Consider the following 18,329-nt stretch of genomic DNA (forward strand, 5'->3'; position numbering starts at 1 on the left):
GCTTCCTGGCTTGCCTTGTACTTAGGAATTGAACCTGATACTGAGATTCAAGATGTTTGGGTTTAAAGATCGTAATAAATATACATGACATGTATTAATCAAACCTAACTGGGTAGAGGTGCAGCAGTTGTACCTTTAGCTGGTTAGAAATGAAAACTGCCAAGGACTGGCAGAGAACAGAAGCCTGAGGCTGTTGGTGTGATTTTGACATCTCTGCTTCTCCATTGAGGTTGTGATCCCACTTCTCTAATCTCTGTCCTAAGGAGCATAGTACCCTCCCTCTTCTGCTCTGGTATGGATAGCAGTGCTGGTTTGTAACTCTTCTGCCCGCCAGCATTTCCCATTAATCTTGATTTATGCAGTCCTCTAATTCTGGGCTGTGTGGATATGACTACCTTCTCTTGTCTATTTGTAGACAATCTTTTTTGTCTATTTGGTAGAAAAATCTTTTTGGTCCCGTGTGTAACACATAGTGTTAGATATTCCTGGTTGGCCTGCTCTGTGTGCCAGCTAAACAATCTACATTAAATTAAATTCAAGAAGTTTGCTTGGCATGCTTTTTCACAGAAAACCTCATCCCTGAGTGAAGAATTTAAATAATAAAAAACATAAGAGCCATAGTGGTCTCTATGGGACTTAAACTCTGTTGCATCACTTGACCTTAACCATAGGTGGGGTGAGGGAGGGAGGTGTCGAAAATCACAGTTTTAGGAAATGCCTCTGGCTAGATTAAATTAAGCTAGGTAGAGAGGTCCCCATATTGAAGTTTTCTCTGTTCATCTATGAGGTACATCTATTTGAATATCCCACTGACAAACAAAAGGAGTAAAAAAAAAAAAAATGATCCTTAATTTTTCCTTCATGCATCTGTCTCTTCTCAGCTTTCCTGTGATCTTTCACGATTCCATCATTTTTTAGTTCCACCACGTTGAAACTTCATTCATATTAACTCTAAGCATTTCTTTCGCCATGTGTTTCAAATTTCTTTTTATTTTGAAAGCCACAACCCTAACTTACTGCTCTCTCAAAAATATGCAGATCTTTCAGACTTTCCACTACACCATGCTATATACAGTTAATAAATAAGAGTAATTGTCAGCATTAACAGAGCTGACATTTATCAAATGCCTACTTCTGATGCTTTATATCCACATCCATATATCCAAGCACAAAGACTGTGCTTGGTTCTCATATATAGAAAGTTCCAGGGAAGATGCAGTTAGCATTTATTGACATGCTATTATTTGCCAAGTAGTATGCTAGGTACTTTAAATAGTCATTTATTCCTTATAGTGCAAGTCTTGGAAGTAGTTACTATCTCAGTTTTACATATTTAAAAACCGAAGCTTAGAAAAGTTAAGGGACTTGACCAAGGTGGCAGAATTTTAATTCTAACCAAGAATTTTCTAACTTTGAAACGCATGTGCTTTCTGCTGTTCCACACTGCCTTCCAAAAACTGTATCTGACATGGTGCATTTGTTCTTCAGATGCTCAGTAAGACTTGTGTGTCATGGGGCGCCTGGGCGGCTCAGTTGTTAAGTGTCTGCCTTCAGTTCAGGTCATGATCCCAGGTCCTGGGATGGAGCCCCACATCGGGCTCCCTGCTTGGTGGGAAGCCTGCTTCTCCCTCTCCCACTCCCCCTGCTTGTGTTCCCTCTCTCGCTGTCTCTGTCAAAAAATAAATAAAATCTTAAAAAAAAAAAGACTTGTGTGTCATGCACTGAGCATATAGTCTCACACCTTTCAGATATAAATCCTCTCCAAGTAGAGATAAGATGCATATAGATGAATTAGTATAATTCAGAGTAGACAAGTGTCTTGAATGAAAGGTCCAGGTAAAGCGCCAGGGGATTTTAGAAGGGGGAGAATTTATTTTAGACTGAGAAGTTCAGAGGGCAGACATGCTGGGAGAACTGCCCTCCGAGCTGGGTGGGGTTTGCTTGTGGGAACCAAGAACTTTCTTTGAAGGAGGAGAAAATGCTTGGCAAATGGAGATGGAAAGTGCAGTGTGTGTGATTGTGAGCTTCTTGAAGGAGCTCCGGAAAGTATACTTTAGAGAAGGGCTTTGTATACTTATTTTTAGGAGACATATAATATTTCTTTCTTTCTTTTTTTTTTAGCTTATGATTGAGCATGAGTCTTGTTATGATTAGTGAGAATGTAAAACTGGCCCGTGAGTATGCGCTGCTGGGCAACTATGACTCTGCAATGGTGTATTATCAGGGCGTTCTTGACCAGATGAACAAGTATCTGTACTCAGTCAAAGATACCTATCTCCAGCAGAAATGGCAACAGGTGAGACTCATGCTGCTGTGTGTTTTAGTGGTTTCAGTACTCAGAAGACTTAAAGAGATCGTGACTGTCCTTTGCAGTTACACGTGAAAGGTGTATGGTTTGTTACGTGGATTTGTATATAATGTTACTTGAAATTTGATTTGTTATATTAGTAATAGTCCATATTCACTGTCATCAATATTGTGAGTTCTACTCAGTTATAGTTGTTGGAATCTAATAGATTAAAAAAATGGTTTTGTCGTATTTTTCTGTATCACATTTTTTTACCTATTAAAATTAGAATTGACTTTATTAAGCCATTGTTCAAACTGCAGATGACAGCTGAATGTCATGGTTACAGTATTTTCTGTAGAATATTCTAAAGCAGACCATATTTGAATCCCATATGAGGAACGTTAGTCACTGGGGACCAGTAGAAATTTACAGTTGGAAAGTGTAGAAGTTATAAGCCCACTTAAAGGTGGCATTTCTAACAAGTTTCAGCTACATCACAGAGGAAAGAAATGTTACAGAATTTGGGGCACCTGTGTGGCTCAGCCGTTAAGCGTCTGTCTTGGGCTCAGGTCATGGTCCCAGGGTCCTGGGATTGAGCCCGCATTGGGCTCCCTGCTCCATAGGAAGCCTGCTTCTCCCTTCCCCACTCCTGCTTGTGTTCCCACTCTCACTGGCTCTCTCTCTGTCAAATAAATTTATAAAATCTTTTAAAAAAAAAGTTACAGAATTTAATAGTATTTTTGAGCTGTTCTTCTCAGTAGAACGTTAATCCCTCAGATTCTACTAAACTGCTTTTTTTTATAGTATTCCATTTTTGTACTTAATTTCTTTATGAGCGAAAAATATCCTACCTCTTTGAACTTAAACCTTTTTCCTTAATCTGCCTCTGCATATCCCTTACATTCCAGAAGAGGAAAGTATTTTATTTCATAAAGAGTCTTAAATTTGTCACTGAAAGATTTATGTTCATTGGCTAGAGACTTTTTTCTTTTTTTTTTTTTTTAAGATTTTATTTATTTATTTGACGGAGAGAGGCAGTGAGAGCAGGAACACAAGCAGAGGGAGTGGGAGAGGGAGAAGCAGGCTTCCCACTGAGCAGGGAGCCGGATGTGGAACTCGATCCCAGGACCCTGGGATCATGACCTGAGCTGAAGGCAGACGCTTAACGACTGAGCCACCCAGGTGCCCTGGAGACTTTTTTTTCAAGTAGGCTACACACCCATCGTGGAGCCCAAGGTGGGGCTCGAACTCACAACCTGAGATCAAAACCTGAGCTGAGATCAAGAGTTGGACACTTAACTGAGCCACTCAGGCACCCCTGTGGGCTAGAGACTTTTATTTTAAAAGTCTAAACTTTTTTTTCTTTAAGATTTATTTGTTTATTTGAGGCAGGGGGTGGGCAGGAGGGAGATGGAGAGAGGGAGAGAGAGACTCTCAAGCAGACTCCCTGCTGAATGCCTGGGTGGCTTAGTTGGAGCCAGACGTGGGGCTCAGTCTCACAGCCCTGAGGTCATGACCTGAGCCAAAATCAAGAGCCGGATGCTCAACCAACTAAGCCACCCAGGTGCCCCTATTAATTTATTTTTAGATAGTAGAGTGCACACATGAGCAGGGGAGGGGGGGGCAGAGGAAGAGGGGAAGCAGACTCCCTGCTGAGCACAGAGCCCAACACAGGGCTCTATCCCACAACATGAGATCATGACCTGAGCCAAAACCAAGAGAGTGGGACACAACCGACTGAGCCCCCCAGGCACCCCAAAAGTCTACGCTTTTCTTGTGAAGATACTTAAATCATTTAGTTTTAAAACCAAACATTACCAACTTTCTTTCAATATTTTATATATTGTTTATAAATTGAGTCAAAAATGCTTAAAAAAAATCTTGGTTATATGTGATTTGGGCCATTTGTCCTATGAAGCCATATTTTTCAAACTGTGGGTTTCAGCCCATTAATGATGTATGAAATTAGTGCATTCTCATCACCATTTTAAAAGTCCAGTAACATAGCATAAAAAACATCAAAGAAGCAATTTATAAAAGGATTATTTTTATCAAAATTTCCAAAAAGAAAGTTAGAGCCAACTTCAATATATTATACAGTTTGAATATGAACCGTAAGTTAGTAACATGGTTTAATTGGTCAAAATATTTAATTCATTTTCTCTTGCAATTGAAAAAAACTTAATAACCATTCTTAAAATTTCAGCAATATTTTGGCATGATTTATGGGATAACTGATGTCAAAATGGAGGTTTCCAACATCTCTAATAAATGGCCCTGGTTTAATCTTGGTAGTGATTTATTGGTTACAGATATTTTAAAGAGCCATATTCTCCTTTGAAACCAGGTTTGGCAGGAAATAAATGTGGAAGCTAAACATGTTAAGGATATTATGAAAACACTGGAGAGCTTTAAGCTAGACAACACTCCACTGAAAGCTGCACAACATGAGCTTCCAGCCTCTGAAGGGGAAGTCTGGTCCTTGCCTGTACCTGTTGAACGAAGGTAAGTCGAGACCTTTTAAGAAACAAATTAGCCCAGGAAACTAATAGCTTTGGCTATATCTAGGAGCCCTGAGTGGCCGAGAGACAGGAACGGGAGGTTTTTTACTGAATACCTTTTAGAACTCTTATGTTGTATATCATGTAACTATGACCCATATTGATAAATTAAACTTAGGTGGAAATAACCCAAAAATAATGCTTTTGTGAATGAGCTTACAGTAGTGGAGACAACATTATCTTATAGAAGGAGCTGGGAATTGAAATATCTGAGCTCTCGTTCTCTCTTTGCCACTATTTGTAGTTTTGGAAAAAATATGTAACCTTTCGGGCACCAGTGTGGCTCAGTTGCTAAGAGTCTGCCTTTCAGCTCAGGTCATGATCCCAGGGTCCTGGGATCGAACTCACATCGGGCTCCCTGCTCAGTGGGAAGCCTACATCTCCCTCTCCCACTCCTGCTTGTGCTCTCGCTTTCGCTGTCTCTATCAAATAAATAAATAAAATCTTAAAAAAAAATGTAACCTCTCTAGGCTTCAGATTTTTCTAACATAAAGTGAGGGAGTTAGATTAAAACACTGGTTCTGAAACAGGCTATCACAGAATACTACTGTTCATCAAAATTGTTAAAATGAAAAATGGGGTTTTTAATTCACAGGAAGAAAAGGATAAAATGTTCTCTGTTTTAAGGTTTTTTTTTTTTTTTAAGATTTATTTATTTGAAAGAGAGCATGAGAGGGGAGAGGGTCAGAGGGAGAAGCAGACTCCCCGCTGAACAAGGAGCCCAATGCGGGACTCGATCCCTGGACTCAATCCCAGGACTCCGGGATCATGACCTGAGCCGAAGGCAATCGCTTAACCAACTGAGCCACCCAGACACCCATATTTTAGGTTTTTCTTTGGCATTTTTTCCCTCCGCTTCCTATTACCTGGAGCTGGCAAATGAATAGTTAGTGAAAGTGATATTTACTGAAATGCTCTACACAGCCAGTCGTGCTTAGTTTCATTGCATATTTTTTACTGGCAGGTATCAGATGGATGTCACTTGTCTATTTCACTCACATAATAGATTTCCTAGTTTGTATTGTGGACTTAAACATGTGAGTGTATAATAGCATTCTACAGAAAACACTGACTTGCAGGTCCTTTGCCCCCTAATCAGTTTGAGAATCTTGCACTAAGGAAGACATTGCTCAGGTGTTTTTCAGTTTCACATTGTCATTTGGAACTCTCAATTCTTTTTTTTTTTTTTTGAAAGATTTTATTTATTTGAGAGAGAGAGAGAGTTAGCAAGAGCAGAAACACAAGCAGGGGGAGCAGGAGAGGGAGAAGCAGGCTTCCCGCTGAGCAGAGAGCCTGATGTGGGACTCGATCCCAGGACCCCGAGATCATGACCTGAGCCGAAGGCAGATGCTTAACCGACTGAGCCACCCAGGCGCCCCTGTAACTCTCAATTCTTGATTGTATTTTATGATAGGTGCTAGATGTTGAGTGCTCATGTGTCCTAAGCACTATTAGAGGCTACACATGTTATTTCATTTATTCACAGTTAGCCTTTGAAATAAGTCATGTCTTCTTTATATTTCAGATAAGATAATTTGATGTACAGTGAAGCTAGGTAACTTTCCCCCATTATCACAAAACTAATAACTGGTGGAGCTAGAATTTGAACACAGATATATTTGATTACAAAGCTGGCATTCTCTGTGCCCTACCAGTTATTCTCAAACTCTAGTATACCTAAAGATCTCTTGGGGCACTTACTAAAATGTGGATTCAGGGTTTTCACTCCCAGAGAGTCTGATACAATACAGGCATACCTAGGAGATATTGTAGGTTCAGGTCCAGACCACCACAATAAAGTATCACAATAAACAAAGTCAAATAAGTATTTTGGTTTCCCAGCGTGTACATAAAAGTTATTTATACTGTAATCTATTCAGTGTATAATAGGATCATGTCTAAAAAACACGGTGTACATACCTAAATTGAAAAATACTTTATTCCTTTTTTTTTTTAAGATTTTTATTTATTTATTTGATGGAGAGAGACACAGCGAGAGAGGGAACACAAGCAGGGGGAGTGGGAGAGGGAGAAGCAGGCTTCCCGCGGAGCAGGGAGCCCGATGCGGGGCTCGACCCCAGGACCCTCGGATCATGACCCGAACCAAAGGCAGACGCTTAACGCCTGAGCCACCCAGGTGCTCCAAAAAATACCCCATTCCTAAAAAATGTTAACCATCATCTGAGCTCTCAGCAAGTTATAATGATCACAGACCACCTAAGTAAAATATATAATAATTATATTATTATATATTTTATATTTATATATTATATAAAAAGTTAAAAATATTCCAAGAATCACCAAAATGTGACACAGAGACACAAAATGAGCCAATGCTATTGGAAAAATAGTACTGATAGACTGGTTCAACATGAGGTTGCCACACATCTTCAGTTTGTAAGAAACAAAAACAAAAACACAGTGTCTGCAAAGCACAGAAAAGTAAAGGACAGTAAAACAAGGTATGCCTATAGACAGCAGGTGGAGCTCAGGAACCTGCCAGTGATTCTGACTCGTGGTCCATGGAACACACTTTGAGAAGTACCACACCAAAGTGTTCCCTCTCTACTTTAAGATCAACTAATGGGTATTGATTCCTTCCTAGTCACCTTAATTTTCTTCAGCTCCAGATAAAAGTACTAATGTTCTATTATTGACTCCCATATCTTTTGAATATTTACTGAATTTTTCCCTTGTTCCTAAGCACTTTTATATATACTATGTTTTCTGTTACATTTTAGAATTCACTAAAAAAGTACAGCAGTAGGCTCATTAAAGAAAAATAGGAAAATGCATGAAAGTAGGGGCAAATCATATGGTCATTCCAATGCAGCATCTAGTCTTTGTTTATTTTCATAGGTATATTATATCCATGATATATAAATTTGTACCCTGTTTCTGAAAAAAAAATCCTAGTAATAACAATCATCACACACTTACTGTATGCTAGGTACTGTGTTCATTCATTGCTTTATATATATTATTCTCAAAACAGTCTCAGAATGTAGGTACTAATTTTTTAGCCCCAATTTCTGATGGGGACACTAGGTAGGTTAATTGGCTCTTCATACTGTAAGCATTGATGATTGATAAGCCACATCAGACCTTTCTCTCTGCTGCTTTTAAAGGGTTATGTTTAACCTACCTAGTTAACCATGCTTTTATTGGTGGTTTTCTGTTTTTTGTTATTATAAAGTGAATATTTGTAAGTGAATCTTTTTCTACATTTCTTTTTTCTTAATTTCAGTAGAACTAATAATAGATGAGTCAAGTTGTGTTTTTATTTTTTCTTGCCTATTAATATGTTTTATTCCTATTAACTTTTTTCTTTCCTCTTTCTGGAGAATCATCATTTGGCCCTTGTGTTATTAGTCTGTTCCTGCTGCTGTAACAAAATACACCAGACGGGGTGGCTTAGCAGAAATTTATGTCTTTTTTTTTTTTTTAAGATTTTATTTATTTATTTGACAGAGAGAGACACAGCGAGAGAGGGACCACAAGCAGGGGGAGCAGGAGAGGGCGAAGCAGGCTTTCCACTGGGCAGGGAGCCCGATGCGGGGCTCGATCCCAGGACCCTGGGATCATGACCTGAGCTGAAGGCAGACGCTTAATGACTGAGCCACCCAGGCGCCCCAGAAATGTATGTCTTTATTTCTCACAGTTCTGGAGGCTAAAGGTCCAAGATCAAGGTACTAGCTAGTTTGGTTCCTGAGGACTCTTCCAAGCAGACAGCTGCCTTGTCTCTGTCTTTGGGAACCATCACGCTCTCTGGTATCTCTCACAAGAACACAGTCCTCAGATCAAGGCCTTATTTAACTTTATTTCATTTATTTGTTTATTTTTAAGTAGGCTCCATGCTCAATATGGGGCTTGAACTCACCACCTGAGATCAAGAGTCACATGTTTTACTGACTGAGCCATCCAGGTGCCCCTAACTTTAAGTACTCCCTTACTCTAAATGGTCTCATTGGGGATGAGGAATTTAACATAATGAATTTTGGGGGGACACAAACATTCAGTCCATAACAGCCCTGTAACTCCTTTCTCACTTATTGGTAAGAACTTTCCGATGAATACATGTGCCCAATGAAAATTTAGTTCATCTCAAATTTAATGAGTTATTTGGTCACCTCAATCTAACAAGCAGAGGCAGGAGGACTTTCTCTTGGGAGTGGTAGGAAATTGAATTACATGAGCCTCTTCATCTAGGAAATTCTATGATGATGAGTCCTAGTTCCCCTTCTGATTGTTTTTTGCTTTCTTCAATATCTTTTTCTGTCCCTGATGTTAAATGCCTTGGATCACTATTAACTGTAAAGTTCTCCTCTTTGACTTTATTTGCTGCGTCTTTGCTTCTTCCTGTAGTTTATTTTACTTGCTTCCTCAACTAGATAGCCCTCAAAACTTATGTTTTGTTAGTCTTCATTTGTACTCATGCTTATGAGAACCTACTCTTTGTTGAACTGTTGGTGACTCTAACCTTGTCATCAGCTAGATTGTAGTCCCATTTAAAGAACAGATTCAGTCTCCTCTGTGGTCATGCACAGAAATGTTTGTACAAGGAGATTCACTGAACCTTTTAGAGCAAAGATTAGAAATAGCTTCAAAGCAATTAAATGTGATTCTCTTAAAATGTCTTTTAAAAGCCATTTAGCATCCCTCAGATATCTCATCTCACAATAAAACCCAAGGTTTTCATCATATCCTTCAACAGCACATGCGGTCTGGTTCCATACTACCTCTAGAACCCGAGTTCTTACAACTCTCTTCCTCCTCAAGCAAGTCAAGCACATAGATACTTCAGTTCTTTGCACTTGCCTTTCCTTCAGCTCAGATGTTTGATGACTTGTTCTCTCGTTTCCTTCAGTTCTCACCTTAAATGTTACCTCAGAAAGGCCATCTCCAACCACCCTACCTGAAATACCCCTGCTCCCCCAATGGGAGCCCCTACCCTTCTTTATTTTTCTAGACTGCACACAGTATCATCTGATGTACTGTTTATGTCTTCATTGAAGACCCCTCTCCACACACATATATACACACACGGATGTAAGTTCCTAAGAATAAAGGTTTTATTAACTTACTTGAAATTTTTTTATCCCCAGTGCATAGAATAATCAATAGTAATATTTCAGTAAATTAGTTTTTGGAGAAATGAATAGCTAACAGTAAGAAGTGGATAAAATGTGGCATATTTTACATGTAACTGCCGTCTAGTCATTAAAAACCATTTATGAGGTGATGATACAGGAAATGCCTTATGATAGGATTAGAGATAAATATGAATGCATGTGTATATAACAGTTCCAGTTCTGTTTAAATGAAAGACAGCTTGGGGCGCCTGGGTGGTTCATTTGGTTGGGTGGCTGCCTTTGGCTTGGGTCATGATCCCAGGGTTCTGGGATCGAGCCCCGCATCGGGTTCCCTGCTCAGCGGAGAGCCTGCTTCTCCCTCTCCCTCTGCCTGCCTCTCCGCCTACTTGTGCCCTCTATCTCTCTGTCAAATAAACAAATAAAATCTTAATAAATAAATAAATAAATAAATAAAGACAGCTATAAGAAAATAGACTAATATGTTAAGTGGCTAACTCTGGGTAATGGGGTTACAGGTGACTTTTATTCTTATACTTGATTATATCTCAGTGTCTGTTTTATATTATTTTTCTAGTAAGAGGGGAATACATATTTTAAAAGAATATCTCTACTTGGCTATCCAGATGTCTAAATCGAAAATCAAACCCCCATCATTCCTTTTTGTCTTTATCATTCTGCCAAATCCTCATTATTTTTTTTTTTAAGATTTTATTTATTTACTTGACAGCAGGAGAGCACAAGCAGGAGGAGCGGCAGAGGGAGAAGCAGGCCCCCCGTCGAGCAGTGAGCCCATGCTGGGCTCAATCCCAGGACCCTGGGATCATGACCTGAGCCGAAGGCAGTCGCTTAACCGACTGAGCCACCCAGGCGCCCCCCAAATCCTCATTCTCAACTTTCCATGTCTAGGAGTATCTTTTTTGATAGTGTATCTCTCGGACTTCCACTGCTTATTGCCTTAGGCCAGGCACTCATCTAACGCCTCCATAACATTTGTAACCTGCAAATATCCCCCTGCTTTCTGTTTCCTTTATCGGTGTATCTTACTCAGTACTGGCCCCATCTTTCTAAAACCTTTGCAGCAGCAGTTAGCTAAAAGCTAAGCCTCTTGAACTAGTATTGAGATTTTCTACTTACTGAACCACCTTCTCTGTCCAGTACCCTCCCTGAATGCTCACCATTGTCTATAGTTAGTGTCTTTATAAACCTTTACGTAGATGAAGCTCATTTTGATTTTTTTGCTTTTCTACACTGATTTTCTTGTCTGCAGTTATACCCTCTTGTTTAGTTCATCTTCTGTGTTTCCAGGCCCAGTTTATTTTCTGTCCTCTTGAGGTTGTTGATAGCACTTGGTCTCTTTTACATTTTCTAGCATACTTGCCTAGTTTTATATACCTTTTTCTTAACTATACTTGAGGTATTTGAGGATAGGCCTCTTTTACCTTTTTTATTTTTCACTTTAATGGCCCCAGCCAAGTCTAGGAGCCTGAGAAATAAATTTGAGAGGTCTGAGTCCTGCCGCAGAAATAAAGATGACATGAGGTGATGTATGTAAACGTAAAGCTCTCTACATCACTTCTTGTGACTGTCCTCAGCCAGTGGTCATGTCAGTGTTTTAAGCGGAAAAATGATATAATTTTATTAATTAAAATATGAGAACTATGATATATTTTAAATAAAATAGTGTCAGCTTGCACATATACCAGTGGATAAATGTGAATCGTGTACCTCTGCTGTGTTCTGGTTCTTTTGATAAAACTCTCTTTGATAATTGCTGTCTTTTCAGTTTCCAAGAATCAGACTAAGTTGTCATTCATCCTTGATGTACACCAGTGATTTCCTCTCAAAAGAGAGGTGATGATCATTTGCCTTCTATTATTTCTACTATATAGCCATACTGCAGTCCATTCTTCTCGTTAAATCACCACAGACCGCTGTGTCAGATATAAACAGCAGATCTTAGATTTCAGTGACTCGTTCATTCAGTCCTATCTTGTGTTCCGTTATTGCCTCTTTAGTTACAGCTTCTTTAGTTCATAGACTAACTTACACTTGGTATGTGTACGTCTGTTTTTGGACCACCTCCAGTTCATTATGATTTTCATGATCTTGTGTCTAATTAGACCCTCACCAGGACCTAGAAAACGCCAGTCTCCTCAGTACAGTGACCCTAAGCCACACGGTAACCGTCCAAGTACAACTGTCAGAGTTCACCGTTCATCTGCACACAATCTTCACAACGACAGAGGGAAAGCTGTTCGTTGTCGGGAAAAGAAAGAACAGAGTAAAGGAAGAGAGGAAAAGGTAAATGTTACTGGTTTTCATAAATGAAATATTTATTAACCATAAAAATGAAGACTGTATAAATTTTAATAATTTTTAGTCTTTGAAACGACCAGACTATATTAGAACCTTAGTCATATTCCACCTAGACTGGGATTTTTCCCAGTCACTATTAAACAGATACTTTGGAGTATTTTTTGTATCTTTAGATGTTGAAATAATTTCAGACTTGCAAACAGGTTGCAAGAATGGTATAAATTTACCCAGTTTTACCAATTATTAATATTTTGCCCCTTTTGCTTTATCTTCTACTCTCTATATACATTTTTTTCCTGCAACATTTAGAGTAAATTGTAGATATCATGCTCTTTTACCCTTAAATACTTTAGAGTGTATTTCCTAGGTACTTGGACATTCTTTTACATAAACACAATACAGTTGTCAAAAGCCATACATTTTACAGTGATGCAATGTTGCATCAGTCCATAGACCCTCATAAAATTCAGCCAGTTATCCCAGTGCTGACGTACATAGCTCATTGTGCTCCCATGCCAGGATGCAGTAGGGAAGTATACATTACATTTGGTTGTCATGTTTCTTTCATCTCTTTAATGTGAAAACTTTCTCAGCCTTTCTCTTTTTTGGTTCTTGGTATCTTTGAAGGGTACAGGCCAGTTGTTTTGTAGAATGCCTCTCAGTTTGGGCTTTTCTAATGTTTCCTCCTGATTAGATTAAGGGTATGCATTTTGGGCAGGAATACCATGGAAGGGAAGTTTTTTTCTTCACAGTGTGTAATAAGGAGACACAGGATGTTTATTTGTTCTGTGACTTGTGATAAATTGGAGTGCCTCGTTAGGGTGGTGTCTGCCTGGGCTTTCCACTATAAAGTTACTCCTTCTCCCTTTATATTAATTTGGGGGGAGATACCTTGAGACTGTAAATAATCCTATTTCTCATCAAAATTTCATCTACTTGTTTTAGCATTCAGTGATGCCTGCCTAAATCAGTTAATTCTGTGACAGTTAAAAAATCATGATTTTCTAATGCTATTATTTCTTCTACATTAATTGGCATCCTGCTGTAAGGAAAAACTTCATCTCTTTCTCTTTATTTAATGTTATCAGTATGGAGTCAGTGGATTCTTATTTGATTCAGTGAATTATAATCTGTTGCTATCTTTTTGATGCTTAAATTGTCTAAGATTTGAGGGGTGAGACCTTTGAAACTAGATCACTATGTCTTTTTTGACATGTACTCATCATTCTCTGAGTACCTCCTCATTTTCTAGCAGTAATCAACAAATCAGTTGTCCAAGAGATTTAAATTAATATGATCTTGCTGGTAAGGCAGGAAATATAAAGCTTTTCAAAAATATAGCATGGCGATTAAGAGCATGGGTTTTAGATACAGGTATACCTGTGTTGAAGCACCAACTCTGCTCTGTGTTACCATAAGCCGTTTGGTCTTTCTAAGTTTTATTTCCTCATATATAGAATTATTTTAACACTTGTCCCCTAGAGTTTTCATAGAATAAGTGCAATAATCTTTTCTGGCCCCCAGCGCATACTGCGTGAGTGTTAGCTGTTACTATTTCCCACACATTCCAGGTAACTGAGATTTTACTGTATTTGCTGTTGCTTAAACAGTTTTTTTATTGCATTTTTTCAAAAATTTAATAGATATTTCAGATGTTGGTGACTATGCTCCTTAATGGATACAATGCAAATTAGAAATATTGGGTTAAAACCAAGACAAAAATAAATCCCTTAAAAGGAAACTCACTTAAAAAAGTTCTTGTTTATCAGTGAAAGTATTTTAGCCTTCAGTTTTAAAACATACAGTGTTTCCACCACTCTTTGGTTCTCTATTGTTTCAAGAAAGAGTAAGAGAAGAAAGTATACTAAATAAACATAAGATTAGCTGCAATAAGAGGAGGTCTTATCTGTATCTCTGCTTAGTGTAGACTGCTTAATTGCTAAAATCCTCAGGACTTTGAGCGAGGGGTATAGGATAGCCAGAGAACAAATGTGTAAAATAGGTTTTCTCCCCGAGTCAGCTAGTGTGTCTTGAAAATATGTACCCACTGTTGAGAAACTATACTTGGGGAGACCAGATTAATAATATTTCAGGTAATTATAGAGTAATTAGATGCTTAACAGTGGTAGTAACTGATGACTAAAAAGAACAGAATTCTTTTTTTATGTTATGTTAATCACCATACATCATTAGTTTTTGATGTAGTGTTCCATGATTCATTGTTTGTGTATAACACCCAGTGCTCCACGCAGAACGGGCCCTCTTTAATACCCATCACCAGGCTAACCCATCCCCCAACCCCCTCCCCTCTAGAACCCTCAGTTTGTTTCTCAGAGTCTGTAGTCTCTCATGGTTCGTCTCCCCCTCTGATTTCCCCGCCTTCATTTTTCCCTTCCTACTATCTTCTTTTTTTTAACATAAAATGTATTTTTCAGAGGTACAGGTCTGTGATTCAACAGTCTTACACAATTCACAGCGCTCACCATAGCACATTCCCTCCCCAATGTCTATCACCCAGCCACCCCCTCCCTCCCACCCCCCGCCACTCCAGCAACCCTCAGTTTGTTTCCTGAGATTAAGGATTTGGATTTTGGGTTTATAATGTTGCCAGCTTTTACAATAACTGGTTTTAAACCTGGGTATTTATCTCTTGGGTAATTGGTTCATCTTTAGCATTATTTTGAGCACAAGAAGGAGGCTATGTTCTTTTTAGCCCTTTTCCTGCTCCGTTTCACCTGCTAGTAGTTAGCATTTTTACTTAGAGCAGGTTATTGAATCAATATGTGCTTCAAGGAAATTGTACTATTTCAGCTAATTAAATAAAATCCTATCAAAAACGTCAACACTTGAAATTCCATAGCTCCTTTTGGCTGACCTGTTATTTGTTTCTCCTTTCTGCCTAGCTTAAATTCATTTTGCTTTGTCTGCAGACATCCCTTCAGCACTGTGTTCTGTGGGAGGAAAGAAAACAACTAGAAAGTGCTTTTCTATCTGTATCTTCCTAGGCTTACAAGTGTGAGTTCCCAGTAATCAGGGACAGTGTCTTCTTTCTGTCCCCCACAGCTGCTAGCACAGAATGGGTTCTTGGTAACTATTTGTGAATGAGTAACAGCTGCATAAATACTTAAAGATAACCATCTCCTCTTTTTCTTTCCTTCCTTCCTTCATTCTTTCTTTCCTTTTCTTTCTTAAAATTTATTTATTTTACAGACAGAGAGCACAAGTAGGCAAAGGGGCAGGCAGAGGGAGAGGAAGGGAAGCAGGCTCCTTGCCAAGCAGGGAGTCCCACGCGGGGCTCGATCCCAGAACCCTGGGATCATGAGCCATGCTGGAGGCAGATGCTTAACCAACTGAGCCACCCAGCCGCCCCTTATTTATTTATTTATTTATTTATTTATTTATTTTTAGATTTTATTTGTTTATTTGACAGAGATAGAGAGAGATAGCGAGAGCAGGAACACAAGCAGGGGGAGTGGGAGAGGGAGAAGCAGGCCTCCCACCGAGCAGGGAGCCCGATGCGGAGCTCGATCCCAGGACCCTGGGATCATGACCCGAGCCGAAGGCAGATGCTTAACGACTGAGCCACCCAGGCGCCCCCCCTTATTTATTTTTTTAAAGTTGTTTTTTTTTAATATTTATTTGACAGAGAGAGAGACAGCAAGAGAGGGAACACAAGCAGGGGGAGTGAGAGAGGGAGAAGCAGGCTTCCCGCCAAGCAGGGAGCCTGATGTGGGACTCGATCCCAGGACCCTGGGATCATGACCTGAGCCGGAGGCAGATGCTTAACCAACTGAGCCACCCAGGCGCCCCTGTAGGTCATTCTTGACTTTACTAATAGGTGTTGTCTGTTTTTTTCATTTTCAATGTTGCTAGAGGTTTGTCAGTTTCATTCATGTTTTCAAGGACGTAGTTCTTTGTTTTATTGTTTACTGACTGAGCCACCCAGGCGCCCCTTATTTATTTATTTTTTTAAAGTTGTTTGTGTTTTTTTTTTTTTTAAGTAATGTCTACACCCAACGTGGGGCTTGAACTCATGACCCTGAGATCAAGAGTCTCATGCTCTTCTGTCTGAGCCAGCCAGGTGCCCCAGCCTTCTCCTAAAGGCTGCATAGTACCTCCCTTGAATTGTTTATGTTCGTATTGGATAGTGAATATGTATATTGTAAGACAGATGCTTTTTTGACCATCTAGTTTAAGACTTTTGAATATATAAATATTGGTTAAGCGTAGATGTTAATACCTACTTTAGATAGCACCACTGACAAAGAAATATGTATGGGCAAAACAATGTTAATGAGACAGGGTAAGAATTCTAGTACAAGACCAAGTAAATGTTTACCCTAATGCAGAGCTTCATAAATTTTCTTGCCTTATAAAATTCATGAGTGTCTGTATGTTTTCACAGCACCTCAAGGACCAAAAGAATACCCATCCATTGGTGAAGAAGTTAGGTTCAGACAGCTTTGCTGTGTCCTAACAGTGCATGTTGGGTACTGCTCAGTTTCTCAGACTTTGGAGGCAGAGTGGATATTTCACTCTGATTCCTCTTTCACCTTGATTTTTCCCACTATTTCTTTTATCTCAGAAACTGCCAGAAACCCAGCTTCACAAAAATATGGCATTATTGAAAGGAATGTAGCAGGGTTTTTTGTTTTTTGTTTTAAAGATTTTACTTATTTATTTGACAGAGAGAGACACAGCGAGAGAGAGAACACAAGCAAGGGGAGCAGGAGAGAGAGAAGCAGGCTTCCCACTGAGCAGGGAGCCTGATGTGGGGCTCGATCCCAGGACCCTGGGATCATGACCTGAGCTGAAGGCAGACGCTTAACGACTGAGCCACCCAGACGCCCAGGAATGTAGCAGTTTTAATGTAGAAACGGAACTACCTGGAGCTGATAATTCTCCCAGTGTTCAACAGATAATGCTGGGTTTCACTTAAAAATGTAAAATATCCTGCAGTGCTCTGTCAGTTTGCCATTGTACCCTGGAGTACTTTAGTACAGAGCTTAGGAACTGTGGCCCTAAAGGTTGCTGTCACAGAGGGTGGGAGGGAATTGCACCGGGGAACTGAGAAGTCTCTTGGAGTGGGGTGGGAACAGTGAAAAGCAAAATTTTAGGAGAATTGATGAGGGCTGGGTAGGTAGTTAAGAGTGAGCCGTAGATGGGACACCTGGGTGGCTCAGTCGGTTAAGCGTCTGACTTTTGGTTTTGGCTCAGGTTACAACCTCGGGGTTGTGAGATGGAGCCCTGCATGGGACTCTGTGCTCAGCGTGGAGTTTGCTTGAGATTCTTTGCCTTTCCTTCTGCTCTTCCCTCAACTCAACGTGCGCACTCTCACTCTCAAATAAATTAATTAAACCTTTAAAAGAAAAGTGAGCTGTAATCTTTGCTATGTAAACCATCTGTCTTTAACCTTATCTCCTCTAAAGTTTTGAGATAAATGCCACACATGCCTGATACTCACCAGTAACCACAGTGAGATGTGTTGATTTTTTTGATCTCACCAATTCGTATGCATAATATTTTTGTTTTTCTTTAACAATTTTGTCATACTTTTTATGTAAAAGTAAAAGTTGAATATGAAACTAATAACTCATTCTGATGTTGGTATAGAACAATGACTTAATAGTCTTTGACTCTCTCATTACTTGTACTATTATATTAGCTCTTCGAAAAATGTCACTGGAGTCCAGTCTGTGTTTCTGAGTATAATTTTTGAGTCAATCAGAAGCTCTTGTGTTTTTCTCCCGATGTAGAACAAATCACCTGCTGCAGTTACCGACCCAGAGACAAGTAAATTTGATAGTACTGGATATGATAAGGACTTAGTAGAAGCTTTGGAAAGAGATATAATTTCTCAGAATCCCAATGTTCGATGGTAAGTTGTATCATAACAAGATAATTGGGTGTTGATAATGCTTTTAGGAAAAGCAAAGGGAACCATTTCTTTTCAGTAAATGCACTGAAGATCAGTCCTTGGGAATGGAATGAGAGTGCATGCAATATGAACCTAGCACTTGGTTTGGGCTATACCAAATTCTTGTCTGAGATTTTTATTTAATAAAGTAA

The 18,329-nt window shown here is 39.3% G+C and overlaps 1 protein-coding gene across 3 annotated transcripts in view; it reads left to right on the forward strand.

Moving 5' to 3' along the window:
• Positions 1–18,329, forward strand: part of KATNA1 (katanin catalytic subunit A1) — a 35,028-nt gene that overhangs the window by 8,327 nt on the left and 8,372 nt on the right. For 2 of the 3 annotated variants that reach the window (XM_027602720.1, XM_027602719.2), the window contains exons 2-5: positions 2,122–2,296; positions 4,638–4,795; positions 12,065–12,245; positions 18,017–18,138. In XM_027602720.1, coding sequence (XP_027458521.1) covers positions 2,135–2,296; positions 4,638–4,795; positions 12,065–12,245; positions 18,017–18,138 — 623 coding nt within the window. In that variant the 5' untranslated portion in view covers positions 2,122–2,134. The remainder of the gene's footprint in view (positions 1–2,121; positions 2,297–4,637; positions 4,796–12,064; positions 12,246–18,016; positions 18,139–18,329) is intronic. The other variant, XM_027602721.2, reaches the window with a different exon arrangement.

Source organism: Zalophus californianus, chromosome 7 (genome assembly GCF_009762305.2).
Source record: "Zalophus californianus isolate mZalCal1 chromosome 7, mZalCal1.pri.v2, whole genome shotgun sequence".
Taxonomy (NCBI): domain Eukaryota; kingdom Metazoa; phylum Chordata; class Mammalia; order Carnivora; family Otariidae; genus Zalophus; species Zalophus californianus.